We start from the raw sequence: 16700 nt of genomic DNA on the forward strand, positions 1-16700 counted from the left end.
AAACATATACATGAAATAATATTATATCAATGTTAGTATACAATTTTACAATCATCGACAGTATTTACTATACATGACTCCTTCTTAAAAATTATTCTACACATGTGTGCAGTCGGAAGATAAATTATTGGACTTTATTTTATTTTTCTAAATTATTATAATTATGTATTATTTATTAAATATTAATTGTAATATTATAATATAATTATTAATAAAGATATTTTTCTAAAATAAATTTAAAAGAGAGAATAGTGCTTTCAATTCACAGTTACATATAAAAAATAATAAAATATTGAGAAATTAAATTTCAAAATATATAAACTCTTGTTCCATCTAAATTAAATGACGAGGCCATATTGGATTGTGAATTTTTATTGAAACTTGATCAAGTAGTAACAAAACACACACATCATTATGACAACAATTTTGCAAGAAATTAACAACATATCGATTTATCTTCTTACTCATCATGATAAATTATTATCATTTATTTTATGCTAAAAACTCAAATGCAGTTAATTTCACATGAAATTGATAGTTGAAAGTCGTTAAATAATAATTTAGTCAAATTATCAAATTGTTCAACGACTCTCAACTCTCAACTTTCTATTAAGTTAACTGCACGTGAATTTATTATTAATTTCTCATGAATTCACAACCTTACAATTAAGTCTCACTTCTCCATTCTCCAACACCCCTACATTTCCAAGCTTCAACATGGAATCCACAAACTCCTCAAAGAACACGCTCGGATCTTTCGCAAACTCTTCGACGATCCATCTAGTCCTGGAGTCGCCAGCCAGCGATTGATCCGAAGAAAACAAGCCTTTTCCTCCCAAAATCTGTGTGTAATAGTCATTATCAAACATCGAAGCAGTTGAATCAAGAAACTCTCCAGCATTAGGGTTTGTAGTATTAGGGTTAGGACACTTGTTTTTGAGCCCTAAGGCAAAGTTAGTGTTCAAAGTTGGCTCAGGATTCGGTGGTCCAGGAACCTTTGGACCACTTAGTGGTCCAAGTAAAAAAACATGTTTTTTAAGATTTTTTAACAACTGTTACATAGTCCTTTAACTAATTTTAATTATAAATTGACCCTATATATTTTATATAATTATAAAAACGATTTTTTATTTTATAAATAATTAATTTATCATAAATTTATCATGTTCATTAACAATCAAATACAAAAACAACAACAATTAGATCATCCATGGATCCCAATTTTCTTAAAATATTACATTCGATCCGAGACATTCTTGAGGAGTCATGAAATCGTGTTTCGCTGAAATCCAATCGATTGGACTATCAAACCAATCGATTGAAATTTAACCCAATCGATTGGATTTCAGTTTATCACTAAACAATCGATTGTATATTGCTGGTAAGCATGGTTTTGCATAAATCAATCGATTGGTGAAAGTAACCAATCGATTGAACAATGAATTAAATGTGAAATTTATGTAATTCAATCGATTGGTCACGGCTAAACAATCGATTGGTCTCAATATTCAATCGATTGGTTACGGCTAAAAATCGATTGAACTTTGCACGTAACTTCTAATTCAATCGATTGGTTTGAAACTTCAATCGATTGGAAAGTGTCCTAAATGTGTTTTTTCAGCTTTCAATCGATTGGTATTGTAATCCAATCGATTGAAATTTCAAAATCGCTATATACTAAACCCAAACCATGCGTATTGAATTAGAAGTTACGTTTATTATTATTATTATTATTATTATTATTATTATTATTATTATTATTATTTTAAATTTCATTTGAGTATTTTTCTAATTAAAGATAATTATAGATAAGATATAATTAGATAAATTGATCAAATTTAATTTCTTAAATTGAAAATATGTTCTTAAGTTGAAATTGAAAAGTATTTGTTTTTAATTAAAAGATAAGATATCTTAAACAGTTTTAAGATTATTCGGCTGTTTCGCAAATTTTTTAAAAGATAGAATTCAAATTTTGTTATTTTTTTGGGTATATATATATGTTCAATCCGACTAATTTTGTATATGTTGACAAATTATTTTAACTATTTGCCTTTCAACCAAATCTACTCCTAATATATTCTTCCGTTGATAATAATCATGGATATTCCTTCTAACGAAGATATAGTGGGGGTCTCAAATGATGCTACCAACACACAGAATATGTCACTGGACTGTGATTTTATCAAAGTTGATTTTGGTGATCAACTTGGAACTACAATTCCTAGTGCAAAGGTAATCCTTAATGGTTATTTAATATCTAGTATAACGTATTACGAGTAATTTAAACTTTAATTTTTTCTTTTTTTCTACGGGATGACCAAGTTATTAATGACGATGTTATTCAAAGCGAGGATCTAAATAAAGTTCAAGAATTGTCTAGTAGAGTGGATAAGGTCCTCTCTAACATGGAGGTAATTTGATGTGACAAACAGTAACTAATATGGAGGTCCTATTTTTTGGTACTAATTCATAATGTATAATTTGTAGCTTGATGATCACGATATTCGCATGATAACCGCGGTGCATATACTCCGGAGTCGGATCAACCATAAGAGGCCACAGATTATAGCATCGGTCGAGGAGTTTTGGAATATGCACAGTTCTTATAATTAATCTAGATAGACTATAATACTTTGGTTAGTGCGTATTTATTTGTTAGAGTTAGTGGATGTAACATCTATTTACTTTTTAGTAATTCTCAATGTCTTGTCAGTTAATAAAAGATAAAAAAATATTTTTTCATTACATAATCAATTTTACGAATAAAGTATCGAAACGAATAATAGGAAAATTAGATATTCTATCCACTTACCTCGATTTTGTAATCAAAACGATGGATTGTTTTCTGAACACTACAATGAAAAAAATTGATTGGATCTTTGCTGATTGGTGCAACGGTGATTGATTGGTGCAACGGTGATTGTCGATTAACGATGAACAAAAGGTGGATATTAAATAGACGGATAAAAAATAAAAAAAATTGGATATTTAGTAGATGGATGGATGTTCGAAAGAAAAACAATGAGATTTTTTATAAAGAGAGTGATACACGATTTTAATGGTGGGATTGAATAATTGGTGATGGATTATTCACCAATTTATAATGTTAATATTAAGGAAAAGATAAGATTAGAGTATCTAAATCAAAATAAAACTTTACAAAAGCAAGATAGAATTTTAATAATAAGATAGATGAATAAGAAGATAATTATCATTAATTAGCTAAATACTCAAATGAAATTCAAAATAATAATAATAATAACAATAATAATAATAATAATAATAATAATAGTAGCAGGAAAAAACAAATTAACAAAATTTCAAAAATTTGGCAACTAATAGTAATAATAATCTTAGACGGATCATATTTAAAGAAGAAGTTTTAAAATTGGTAGATAGATTAAACGAAATCAAGCCCCCACCAATCAATTGAAGTATACTTAAACACAATGTTCCAATCGATTGTTTTGTTATTTTAATCGATTGGAGTACATATAATTACAGTATCAATCGATTGGTTTTATATGCAATCGATTGAAATTGAAATTGATGATAATTCAATCGATTTTTAGCCGTAACCAATCGATTGAATATTGAGACCAATCGATTGTTTAGCCGTGACCAATCGATTGAATTACATAAATTTCACATTTAATTCATTGTTCAATCGATTGGTTACTTTCACCAATCGATTGATTTATGCAAAACCATGCTTACCAGCAATATACAATCGATTGTTTAGTGATAAACTGAAATCCAATCGATTGGGTTAAATTTCAATCGATTGGTTTGATAGTCCAATCGATTGGATTTCAGCGAAACACGATTTCATGACTCCTCAAGAATGTCTCGGATCGAATGTAATATTTTAAGAAAATTGGGATCCATGGATGATCTAATTGTTGTTGTTTTTGTATTTGATTGTTAATGAACATGATAAATTTATGATAAATTAATTATTTATAAAATAAAAAATCGTTTTTATAATTATATAAAATATATAGGGTCAATTTATAATTAAAATTAGTTAAAGGACTATGTAACAGTTGTTAAAAAATCTTAAAAAACATGTTTTTTTACTTGGACCACTAAGTGGTCCAAAGGTTCCTAGACCACCGAATCGTGAGCCTTCAAAGTTGGATCAATATCGTGCAAGAAACTGAAGTTGTGTAAGCGAGATTGGAAAGAAGAACAGTGTGAGAATCCAAGAGTGTGGCCACCGGATAGGGTTACCAAATCTTTGATTGATAAGCCTCTCTTTGCGAAACTCTGAATGAGTTGCGTAACATTCAAGGTTGGTGCTGGTAGGTTTGTTGTGTCTGATGCCTTTGAAATTCTTCCATCTTTTCTTCCTTTTAGAACTTCCCAAGATGGACCTCCAGACTGATAACCAAGGTTTAATTTCATCATCATTAGTAACCCATGAATAACAGAATAATGTTTAACTTAATTGAAGAAAGTATGTAGAATTGTGTAAAAATTACTCTAATCTTTTAGTTAGTTATTATACTCTAATCTGATCTAGAATGTTGAGCTGTTACACTCGCAACTGTGTATATCTATCCTATATACTCTATTATGTACTCTATCATGTACTCCGTTATCATTCATTCTAGAAAACACAACAATACAACTCAGACGCAAATCTCAATTCTGAGCTCTGCTCTCTATTCTCTGATACCTTTCATTGGTTTTAGATAGATGAAAATTTAGGTATAATTCATATGAAATTAATAGTTGAGAATTGCTAAATATTTTAATAAGTTTGACTAAATTATTATTTAATAGTTCTCAACTATCAATTTCATATTAAATTAATTGCATTTAAGTTTTTACCTTTTTTTTTAATTAATTTAAGTATATTGTGTCGATTTACCAATATATATAAATAGATATTTATATAAAATATTTTTACATTTTTAATATGTTGGAAATGAATATCATAAAAAGAAATGAAACTATTTCTCATTCTATTCTAAAAGTTTCATGATTTTAAAAGAATAAATTACTATTTTAAACACAAATTTTAAAAAACCGATAATTTTAAATATGCAAAATAATTGATATCGATTAAAGATTAGATTACATATAAGGACGATCCAAAATTTTGGTATAAGAGAGGCCAAAAATTTAAAATATTATATAATTAAATATAATATTATATATTTATTAATATATATAATTATAATTAATATTTTTTTATTAAAAATTACTAATAAATGCTTGTTATATAAAAAATTTATCTTAGTTCTTGTCATTTTTTATTTTAGATTCGATAAAATATAAAAATTATCCTTTTTTTTATTAGTTTACTTTGTTGAGTATTATTATGACGGTAAGTTATATTTTTATGCTTTATATCATAAAAAAATATACTGTAAAATAATATAAATAAGTTATTCTAATAACTTTATTATATATATTTAAAATATATTTATGAATAAAATATATAAAATATAATTATTTTAATAAATTTTCTTAATATGTTATTAATATAATATCATGAAAAAATAAATAAATTTTAAAATAATTTACTTTCATGTATGTACTATAATATATAAAAAAATTTTAGTTATTATAAATATTAAAATATTTTTATATGATAATAGGTGTGAAAATTAAGAGAAAAAATATTTAAAAAGAAAAAAAAATTTAAATATTTAAAGATTTAAAAATTTATTTAATCAAAAAGTGATTGGCAATAATGTTTTTCTCAATTTAAGAATTGTTACTTGTTTTTAAGTTTAATAATTTAATTATTTATTTAAAATAAATATTTACTCTATTTTTAAATAAAATTATATAATATATAATAACTTTATCTACTTAAAGTTGTTAATTTTGTTCAAAAAAATTAGAGGAGCCAAGGCCTATATTTGTCCTCTGGATCCGTCCCTGAATTTATATAGTTTGATAAAACTACCCAACAACATTTAATTGATTTCAGAATGTTTAGTAGAAAGGGATTAGAGTACCAAGGTTACAACATCTCTAGCTGCAATAGCGATTATATCGGCACAAGAAACAATGTGAGGGCAAGCTTTCTCAAGCTTGGCTTTTGCATCATCAATTACATAGAATGAGTGAACCGACAGATTTGGAGGCCCATCTTTCTCAGCTTTGTTTGTGTGAGTTGAATCCAACAATATTGATGCATCACATCCCTATAATCATAACCATATATATATATATGAAAAAAAAGCTACTAAGATATAGTAATATGTACATACATTATCCATTTTTATATATACACATGCATACCCTTATGAAACAGTCATGGAAGAACATCCTCAAGATACGTGCTGGCACTTTAGGGTCTTGCTTAGAAGCACTTTGAACCGTCTCTGAAATTATGTCCTCTATTTGTGGACATGTTTTCTCATAATACTTAGCATCAAGTTCTGCTTTCAATAGTGTTGTTGATAGTGTCAACAAGAGAAGAACTATTATTGGAAATTTCATGCTTCTTGTTTCAAGTGATTTGATGAAAATTGGAACAAAATTTGTAGTGTATATATAGCTAGAATGAAAATTTAGTCGGTACTAACAAACTCAATAAGATTAGGTGATTATCTGAGAATTAATAATAATGTGCTTTGAAGCAACTCAAGATTGGAAAATTAGTGTATACGTGCAATTTATATTTGACTCTACTTCTTGTTCTGCTTTAGAATCAAGTATATTCAATTCACTACCTACTAAACACATAACACATATATATTTCTTGGCCAATATACAAAGCAATTTATTTGATAGCTACTACAATATTTAGGGATATATATACCATTAAAGTTGCATAATATATTCTTATTGATCGATGATTAATAATTAATATTGTTCTATTGGTTTATGCCTATCAAGTTGTAAAGTTGGTGATGATGGATGAGAGCGTGGAGTCCAATATTATATTGCTATGTTTCTTAGAAAGGTTACTTTTATCTTATCTAATGATAACTAGAAAGAAATAAAAACAAACTAAGAAAGGGATTGTTCAATTCAATCATCATAGTTCTCCACAAATAATTATTGAAGAATCATGTGTTGTGCATAGATAGAGATTTTTTTTTTCAAAAACGAAAAAAGAAAGAAGACTATCGTAGTTGGTGTCTAAGAGTAGGAAATAATATTTAAATCTGTACATCTAAATCTATAATATATAATTGGAATACAAGAAATTTGATGCATAATTTATAAAATAAATTATACATTTTACTATATTAGATATAAACTGAAGATCTTTGATTAAAAATATATATCGACTACTTTTATATTTGTAATTATTACACATTTATTTGGAAATAAAGCTACTAATGTATGATCATATGATATATGGTTATGGACCTTTTTGCATTAAGAAATATACTCTTCTATTTGCATTATTAGAGAGCTGAGCTTAAAATTAATTGACAAATCAACAAAGTGATTTTGTGTGCAAAGTACAAACTTACCCCAAAAAGAAATGAAAACATTTTTTATAAACAAATTAGATAAATAAGCTCAAGGGATCAAATACAGAAGTTGAATCAAGAAAGAAAGAAAAAAAATGAAGTATAAATATTTGAATATATAAGTGATGATTAACTAAAAAATCATGTCATGTGCTGGTAGTGTCCTTTCTGGCATAAAATCTCCGGTACATGGAATCAACTTTGGTAAGATAGAAGGTGCCTGCAGGTAAGTTGCTACAGTCACCGCTTGTCACATAGTCCTTTGCCCCATATCGGTGTTCCATCAGCTTCATTGTTTCAACAAATTTTTCAGGAGGAAACTGAAACAAATACATATATTCTAGTTTAGTATTTTAGTTGCATGTTGTATAAAAGGATCATAGTCAAAACATGAAGTAATTTAGGTACATGGGTAGCTTGCCTAAATGCATATGCTTTCAATCTCAATAATGATATAACAAAAGAGAAGTTTTTTTGTACATTCGTCGTGCCTTGCGCACCGAAATGGTACGTATTTATAACTTCCATCATATGTGAGCCTCTATCTTAATTTAAGAGTAACTAAACAATTACTTTCTCACTTCAGAGGAGTTTGATCTGATTTCTTTATTTACAAACTTTTTGGACATCTGTTGTTAACATGAGATGCTTAGAGCAACTTTATAATGATTCATACAATATTGTTATTGAAATGTAATGGTTAAGTGCAAAGCTCTATGAATGTCAGGTTTAATGTAAAATGATCATGAGAGATTGATTAATCAAATTGTTAAAGACAGCATACCTCAACTCTCTGCTTCAACTTGCCAGCCACATCCATCAATGTTACAATGTTGGACAAAGTAAAGGGGCCTTGACCTTCTTGAATCTTGAAGGAGAACATTGTAGCCGTTAAACCACTTCCATATGAGAACATAACTACACGTTTACCAATCTACATTTAAAAAAAATATAAAGAAAATAATCAGTCATTTGGGATCAGCCATTCACCTCATAAAAGATGCTCTAGGAAGAACAAAGAAAGAATGGAACTATTAAGGGTGAAAAACCTTACCAGTGAGCTGTTCTCATTGTGAAGGAGTGATGCAAATGCTGCATAAAGAGATGCAGTGTACATGTTACCAACTTCTTTCGGTATTAACGTGCTGGGCTGCACCTTCGTGTCATATATCTTTTTCGAGGCTTGCTGGTTTGCCTGTAGAATCACAATGATCACAAACCAACCGGAGTTCAATTTATGATAATGTTTTCGTCAATTAACGACACTCATACTCGATGAAATTAGCTACCTTTTCAAGATCACGACTATTGTAGCTTTCGTCACCCGATAGTGATTTATAAGGTTCCAAGGATGTTCTGGCAGCTTCATCAACAAAACTGTATAGCATGAAGAAAATGAAAAGAACAAAATAGTTATAAATTGGAAGTTGAAAACATCTATTTATAACCATAGAGTCTTTTATGGTTCACTGAAACCTGGGATTTCTCAGGAAGTCATCGTAGTACAGCCGACCAAAGCTTTTTTGGACAAGCTGCAAGAAGAACAAGTTACATAGAGAAACATTATAGGTAATCATTGTCTATTCATGTCATAAATATCGAAAAAACATAAAGCCTGGATTACCTTGTTATATGGAGAATGAAACACAAAGTAATCAGCCTCTGCCATTGAAAAGGGCTTCCCCTCCAACTTTTCGAATCTAAACATGGAAGAAGATGTTAGGAGAACCAAAACCAAAAGGAGAAAAGTTGAAAAAGCTTTCAAGTTCAGTCCATGCTTACTTCTCACAGAAAACCTTGTAGCAAGAATCAAGTGCCATGAGATAACAATTCTGCGAGAGTTTTCCATCAACAACCTATAGCAGGCCAAACCAAAAGGGTAGCAAGGTCATAACTAGTCTATGCTTTATTCAATATATATACCGAACAAATCAAGAAGCACCCACGAGTAACAAGTAATTGGCATAAATCAGAGGCTAAATCTAAACCTATCTAAATATCTGCACAAAAATTCAGAGGTAATGACAGAGCATTACTGGGTATTCACTTGCAAGATTTGGCTTGTAAAAGTCATAGGCATGAGCCATGTGACTGCCTCTGAACTTGCTTTCAAAAGCAATAGGAGCATCTGGCCCCACAAGTATGGCAATAGCAGCTGCTCCTCCGGTAGGACGTGCAGGTCCTTCAGCGTAGACCTGAACATAAAGTTCATAACTGTCATAATTGTTCGATGGTGTATATAGATGTGCAATCGAGCATTTGATTCATTGTTTGAGGAGAAAGTAACAGGATTAAAATAGTAGTAAGAATTTTTTAACAAATGTTGAGACATGAAGACATTTTTAAATAAGAAATCTGCTACATACTGCCTTCCTAAAACATTGTCCTGTGAAGTTAATTTTGTACCATCAATGAGCAAAAGATGGTGAAATTCACTTATAAACATGCAGATTATAGAATTGAATTATAAGTTGAGGCTGTGCCACAGAAATTTCACAACCAACTCAAACCTAAAATGGTGATTCTAGGAAATCGCAAGATCAGAAATACCACATCTAACTTGCATTAGCTAGGAATTTCTGTAATTTTAAGTTCTTTCACAACCACGTTATTCTTCAAGTTAGTTATCATTTGATATATGTAAAGTAATTGTTGATTTCTAAAAAATACTAGTCACAAGTGACAAGTGCTTGGATTTCCATGAAATAGATTCGAGTTCATACCGCGCTATCTGCACATATGACAAGTCCATAGCGACCATCCCATGAACTACTCTCCACCCAATTCACGCAATTGAACAGAGCTGCTGTTCCACCATAGCATGCATTTGTTGAATCAACACCTTCGATGTCAGTATTACCACTCTCCTGATTGTTACATGAGTTAATATAAGATGCAGGAATCACATAAGCACATACAGATATATTTCCTTCCTTTTTATCCTTGAATTTTGACTCATCTATATTTCAGAAAACAATAATTGGGACAAAAGTGGTAGGGGATAGGGCCATAGGGAATGCTGCTACAAGCTTCTATGTTTGTAAAATTCAACATAAGTTAATATTATAAGCAGAAAGATCTACAATCTTTTAAAGTGAGTCCCCATCGGTATGCTGTTTGTTTCCTATGGTCAACACTCAAAACCAAAACAGAGAATGAGATAGAGATACCTCAAAGAGTTGCATCAGGAAGGTCTTAATGGATTTGCTTTTGTCAATGACAGTTTCACTACCAACTTCCATGCGTCCAATTTGTTTCGGATCAATCTTATACTTTTTAAGAAGCGAGGATACAGCTGTCAAGCTGCAGTTCAACAGCCCAAAACAAAAGCAAAAAGAATAACATTAGAAAATAAAATAAAATCACTGTAAGCCAAGCCATTGCAGCTCCATCATACAGGTTCACAAAGCAGCATTGATCAACTATCAAAGCTGAAATAAACGGCACCCCCTTATGATGCACAAATACTTAATTTTCACTCATCTATGTTTATGCATATCAAATATTATCATCCTAAACATGTTAAATTTGTTATTGATTTCTCTTAATAGAATTCTCCTAATTATGTATTATTCGACACAGACACCTCAATATATATAAAAGAAATTCCAAGTAAATAAAATTTCTTTTCTCTTTAGAATCTCAGGACAACATATTATGCTGTAACCAAACTATTAAAGAAATTCAAATCTAATGATAAATAGGATTGATAAATGGGATATGGCAATGAAAAATTGGTAAGTGACCTCATAGAGATAACATCTTCAACCTCAGTGCAGAATGCCAAGCAATCTTGTCCAAGCCCAATAGTGTATTTCCCTTTGCTGGCCCCATCGTGAGCCTCCAAAGCTTCCTGCATCAGAATCACGCAACACCCCACAAATCAAAACCGTTAAAAATCTCAACTTTATCACGAAATAGCAACAAAACACAATCACAATCACAATCAGACATACCTGTTTCACGCATGTGGGAGGAAAGTAGATGTCCATAGCAAGGATTCCCACATTTTTTGGGTGCGAAGAAGCCATGGAAAAAGGGTAGATTTTTTCTCACTTGTTGAAGATCAGAAGAAGAAGAAGAAGAAGAAGACGGAGGAGGTGGAGGAGAAGGAGGAGTAGGTGGTGCAAGTGGAAAGTTGTAACTTGTAAGTGTGATGGAAGAAAGAAAGAGAAAGAGTAAATGGTGGCTTATTGAATCAAAAAAGATGCTGACTTGGAAGTTGCCCTGTTCAGCTGATGCCATTTTTCTTTGGCGCTCTGTTTTGTGTGGTAGATTTTGTGCCTCTTCCCAACTAACCCCTCCTTATGTGGAAATTTTGATGGGTCTTTGAGTTGAATGAGGGGTTCATTATTACCCATTAATTACTATTGTCATTCTTATCTGTGGGTGAAATTAGATTTCTTAATCATTACTATTTAATTGGTTCAAATGATTGATCATCATTAATTGATCTTTAAATAGAATTTAATTTTGATAAATTAACCGTGTAAAACACTAAAACATCTTGTATATTTATTTTTTAAATAATTATTTATATGATCAATTTAAAATATAATTATTTTTATCAATTTGACGTTATCTAATTAGATGTATTTATAAAATTATTTTTTTTTGACAATGCATTAAAATTAAATTTTTAGATACTAGACTTAATGACTACTTAATAAAAAATTTGACTACAAGATTATTCACCTAAAGAGCTTTTATTGCATTTATAGCCGAATTAACTAAAATGAGCTAATTAGAATTTGTTTTATGTTCTTTTCAGAAATTTAGGTAGAGGATAAGAAAATTAAGAAGCTATTAATGTGTAGTTTGAAAATTCCATGATGAAGACATGTTTATTGTCTTTGTCTTTGTCCTTTTGGCTTATCATGGTCCATAGATAGCTACATAGGAATAGGATAGATTGGACCAACAATAATAGAGTGATGCAAACTCAAAGTTAACACAGAGCTTAGGTTGGGAGTATCTTCATTAGTAAGTAAAATATTGTTCCCTTGACATACCTTGATTCTTGAATAAAATAACATCTTCCCATGTTAAATAAAATAGTAACACTGTCTTGTTCAAGCATTTGTTTACTTTTGTTTAATAATATTATTATTTGTATTAATTTTCTTTTTGTAATATGTGCACTATAGAGTAAAGGAGCTTCCTGAAACAAATACTTTTTTTTCTTTTGCATTTCACAGAGTGAATAATTATCTATATAGTTGCTGAAATCATCTCCTTTTTCCTTGGAGAATCAAATCAAATTTCCATATACATGAAATAACCTTCATCCAAAGTCACACTCTAGATAGGCACTTACAAGATAAACAAATCAAGAACAATAATGAACAACTAACAATAAATGAAATTTAATTGGTTGAAATGAATAATCAAACTTCAATTGTTTTCTGATTGAGAGCAGTGTATCTCCACCTCTCCTTTTCCACAAAATCTGCATCAAGAAACCTTGCAACAAAAGCCCAAAGCCTATATACATCTTCAAAACTAGCCAAGAATCCTAATGCAGCAGTAACCACACTTATTCCAACTTCACTATCTCTATCTTTCTTCTTCTTATTATTATTGCCTTTCCCTTCTTTTTTGCTCTGAAGAACTCTTCCTTTATCTTCTGCATACTTATCTGCAAACCAAATATGATGCAGGAATCCATAACCGATTGAAATGTTGCTTCTATCAGCAAGTTTCTGAACAAGAACAGGCTCAACTTTTTCACCTTTCCAGTCAAACACATTGAATGCCAAAGCTGCTCCTCTATCAAACTTCACTCTTGGACCATATATCTTCACCAGTGGAAACTCTTCTGTGTGTGGATGCTTAAGCTTCACCATTGAGTTCACCAACCAGTTTATCAAGTACCTCGCCCGAGTGCTAATCAGTATTGATCCCAGAGAATCCACCTGATCCAAACCCCTGCATTCAATCTCAAACCCTCCATTTTCACTTCCTTGAGCAACACTCTTCTTCTTGAGATTAGCCTCCTCAATTTCAGAACCTCGATGAGATTGTGCCTCTTCTTCATCTTTTCCAGATTCTGTGGCTTGTCTAGGACCAGAGAATGATCTCATCGAGGATAATTCTTCTTCTTCTTCTTCTCCTTGTTCTTCTTGTGTGCTATATATAGTTTTTTGTTCAAGTTCTAAGTCAGTGCCAGAAGAATCCTCGGATAGATGTATCTGATTTTGTGGCACAAGGTTCACAATTCCTGCAGAAGAAGTAGCTTCCATGCTCGAAATAGCGGATTTCTTGACGAAAAGGCAACCAAAACCAGAAGGATTCTCACCATAGACCTTATAGAAAGAGCAGATTAAGAAATCAGGGAGAAAGAGAGAGAGGCCAAAAGAGTCCATGTCCTTTGGCCCCAATGCGCATGCATCAACCAACACATGCCAACCATTTTCTTGTGCTACACTCATCCAAAGATAAGGGTACCTTGTTCCTGTTACCCTTGAGTGAAGTGGAAAGACAAAAAGACCCTTCTTTTTCTTCTTATTCTTCCTCTTGCCCACAATGATTTTCCTCAATTTTGTTGTCTGAATCCTGAACCTTGGCCATGAGAATTCAGCTGAAATAGCCCTTGCACCTCTCTTCTCTGAGGCACTAATCATGTTTCCAACAGCTTCACTCTCATAGTCATAAACTGTGAGAAGCTTCCTGGAAGATTGGAACTGGTATGAATCTGCAACAAGCTTGAAAGCTGAGGTTCTGTTTGCTGTGAAAACCATGTAATAATCAGTTTCAGATATGTTGAGGAAATTCATGATTCTTTTCCTCATTGCAGACTCAAATTCTGACTCTTGTCCACCATGGATCAATAGTGTTTTCAGATTCCCAGTCTTGGAGGATAGGCTGAAGAATGGAATTCCAGGATATTGATTTGAAGTTGAAGTTGAAGTTGAAGCAAGTTGTGATTTTGATGCATCCCCATGATAACGTTGTTGTTGTTGTTGTTGTTGGAGTTGAGAATGGGAGAATAGGCCAACACCAATGTAATCAAGGCAAGTGTGGTTGCTGAGATGGTGATACTCTTGTGCTCTAACATGGTCAACAAGTTCAGTCTCAGAATACTGAGGGTAAACTTTGTTGAATTCATTGAATGATTCATGAAGAGAAGGAAGTGACTCATGGTTTGTGAAGTTTGTGTTTGGAAAGATGGAAGATGAAGTTGTTGCTACAAAGTTGTGGCGACATTCAGAAGAACTGTTTCTGATTTTGGTTCTGTTGTTGATGTTTGGTGATGCTGCTGATGAGTTGAAAAATGGGGTTGGACAGCAACACTGAGAGGCCTCATTTTGGTTTTGGCCAAGCCTCTCCATATTTTTTTCTTTTCTTTTTAGTTTTTCTTTCTCCTTTCTGTGCAATCATAAACAATTCTACTTTACTTTATATATATAGTAAGTTGATATTTTCTTGTGCCATGAGATTCTTAGGTGTTGTATGGCAACCGGCACAAATGGAAAAGCACAAACAGAAAAGAACAGAAAAGTGTGTGTACTGGTTTATGTATTTGGATTCAGATTTGAGGTGGCTGAATACGGCAATGAGTGTGGTCCTATTGAAAAGGTCATGCTGTTCAATTTGGACCTTGTCTTCCATAATAGTATACCTTCCAAATGTTGACCTCTTAATTAATTATTCATACTATTTCCAATTGAAATTGCCACAGGCCAATCAATCTCATCCCTATAACTTCTTGTTTTTTTTATCGTGGTTGTTCAGTTGTGTTACGGTCCAGCTCTCAAATTAAGTCTAAAATTGTGGTTGGTCCAAGAATTTTTTTACTGTGCATGTCGGCTCATTAAGAACGTAATATGGATCATATTCAGATAGAATCTTTCATATATCTCCCACATTCTATTTAAATCCCTACTAACCCAGAACCAAAAAATTCGTAGCCTCCTGTCTCGATTCTACTATTTTATGTTTGGGAGCTACTCAGATAAAGACGTCTGAAAAGTCTTTTTTTTTTTAAAGATATTTTTTAGTAATTAAAATTTAACACATATAATTAATTAAATCGTGTGTTATTTTTGTCAAAATTAGTTCAAATAAATTAATTTGACCGAAAAAATAATGAATCAAATTTTGAACGGTGTAAATTAATATTATTTTTTTTATAAAAGATGACTACAATACCCTTGTTATAAAAAATGACTAAAATATTCCTATTATATATATATATATATATATATATATATATATATATATATAAAACTCTAAATCCTAATCCTATGACGATAGAGAAGTAAAGGGTTAGAATTTAGGATTATTAAAATTAATATATATAATAAGAGTATTTTAGTTATTTTCTATAATAAGGATATTGTAGTCATTTTTTTATGAAAAATAATATTAATTTAAACCAGTTTAAAATTTGATTCATTATTTTTTTGGTCAAATTAATTTGTCTAACCTAATTATAACAAAAATAGCACCGTCTAATTAATTATATGTGTTAAATTTTAATTATTAAAAAATATCTTTAAAAAAAGATTTTTTTTAGGTATCTTTATCTGAGTCGCTCCGTATTTGTTTTACCACTATGAATGATAACGCTAATCTCACTTCTAGATTAAATTGTATATCTTTGCTGACAGAAAATTAGGCGAAGTTTTCTCCAAACAAATTTATGTCTATCTAATGGTTCTGTATTTCTATATTTCGCAAACAATTATACTTGTTGTAGCACTAATTGAAAATATTTGCTAAATTAGGTGGAACTTCTTTTTCTTTCCCTACTACCCATTCTCAATTGTTATTTTGGCTTTTTAAATTATTGCAAATGATAGCACATGATTACACAAAACCATGAGTGAGTTTGACATAGACAACTATAAAAAGCATTTGCTGAATTGGTGAGGGCCATATATGTTTGTATGTATATATAATAATATAATATCAGAAATTAAAAACAAGAAAAAGTCAGGTTCTGGAAAAAAGGACTAATATAACATCATAACTGCAATATTCTACTTACTTATAAGTAAGAACTAATCACAATTTAGACACAAACAACCATTGGAGTGGTTGAAGAATGATAACTTAGCTTTAAGTGTGTAACATTAGGAATGTTGAAAAGCACTATTGAGTGGACACCACTAATGTGTACAACAAGAAAATGCTCTTTTAGAATTCATCTATGTGCTAATTGACAATAAATGAATTGATTAAGGTTTGAATGTTGCAAAGTTATCATTTTCTCTTTCTGAAAGACTCAGAATATGTTTGTGCAAC

At 30.8% G+C, this 16700-nt stretch overlaps 3 protein-coding genes across 3 annotated transcripts; all 3 read right to left on the minus strand.

The window, feature by feature from the left end:
* Positions 1-644: 644 nt before the first annotated feature.
* On the minus strand, positions 645-6483 carry LOC112749406 (peroxidase 66). The gene is made up of 4 exons (XM_072218351.1): positions 6265-6483; positions 5979-6167; positions 4149-4386; positions 645-976 (listed from the first exon to the last, which is right to left on the minus strand). The coding sequence occupies exons 1-4, from the start codon at positions 6463-6465 to the stop codon at positions 645-647; spliced, it is 960 nt and encodes a 319-aa protein (XP_072074452.1). The 5' UTR covers positions 6466-6483.
* A 964-nt stretch (positions 6484-7447) lies between these two features.
* LOC112751702 (hydroxymethylglutaryl-CoA synthase) lies at positions 7448-11758 on the minus strand. Its single transcript, XM_025800922.3, has 12 exons — positions 11408-11758; positions 11198-11304; positions 10622-10754; positions 10175-10318; positions 9488-9646; positions 9234-9307; positions 9076-9151; positions 8928-8983; positions 8741-8828; positions 8506-8646; positions 8236-8385; positions 7448-7771 (listed from the first exon to the last, which is right to left on the minus strand). Exons 1-12 carry the CDS (start codon positions 11480-11482, stop codon positions 7598-7600), a joined length of 1377 nt encoding a protein of 458 aa, XP_025656707.1. The 5' UTR covers positions 11483-11758; the 3' UTR covers positions 7448-7597.
* An 855-nt stretch (positions 11759-12613) lies between these two features.
* Positions 12614-15117, minus strand: LOC112751703 (uncharacterized). Its single transcript, XM_025800923.3, has one exon. It carries the CDS (start codon positions 14780-14782, stop codon positions 12839-12841), a length of 1944 nt encoding a protein of 647 aa, XP_025656708.1. The 5' UTR covers positions 14783-15117; the 3' UTR covers positions 12614-12838.
* Positions 15118-16700: the final 1583 nt, after the last annotated feature.

Source organism: Arachis hypogaea, chromosome 15 (genome assembly GCF_003086295.3).
Source record: "Arachis hypogaea cultivar Tifrunner chromosome 15, arahy.Tifrunner.gnm2.J5K5, whole genome shotgun sequence".
Classification (NCBI taxonomy): Eukaryota; Viridiplantae; Streptophyta; class Magnoliopsida; order Fabales; family Fabaceae; genus Arachis; species Arachis hypogaea.

Bases quoted from the DNA above. Each gene is read 5' to 3' on its own strand.
- LOC112749406 (XM_072218351.1), bottom strand. From the start codon at position 6,465: ATGAAATTTCCAATAATAGTTCTTCTCTTGTTGACACTATCAACAACA. The intron at 4,387-5,978 runs GTACTCTAATCC...CTTGGTTATCAG, and splicing joins CTAGAGATGTTGTAACCTTG to TCTGGAGGTCCATCTTGGGA. The intron at 977-4,148 runs TTGATCCAACTT...GACCACCGAATC, and splicing joins CTTCAGTTTCTTGCACGATA to CTGAGCCAACTTTGAACACT.
- LOC112751702 (XM_025800922.3), bottom strand. From the start codon at position 11,482: ATGGCTTCTTCGCACCCAAAAAATGTGGGAATCCTTGCTATGGACATC. The intron at 11,305-11,407 runs GTATGTCTGATT...ATTCTGATGCAG, and splicing joins CTCCCACATGCGTGAAACAG to GAAGCTTTGGAGGCTCACGA. The intron at 9,647-10,174 runs GTATGAACTCGA...CTTTATGTTCAG, and splicing joins TCATATGTGCAGATAGCGCG to GTCTACGCTGAAGGACCTGC.
- LOC112751703 (XM_025800923.3), bottom strand. From the start codon at position 14,782: ATGGAGAGGCTTGGCCAAAACCAAAATGAGGCCTCTCAGTGTTGCTGT.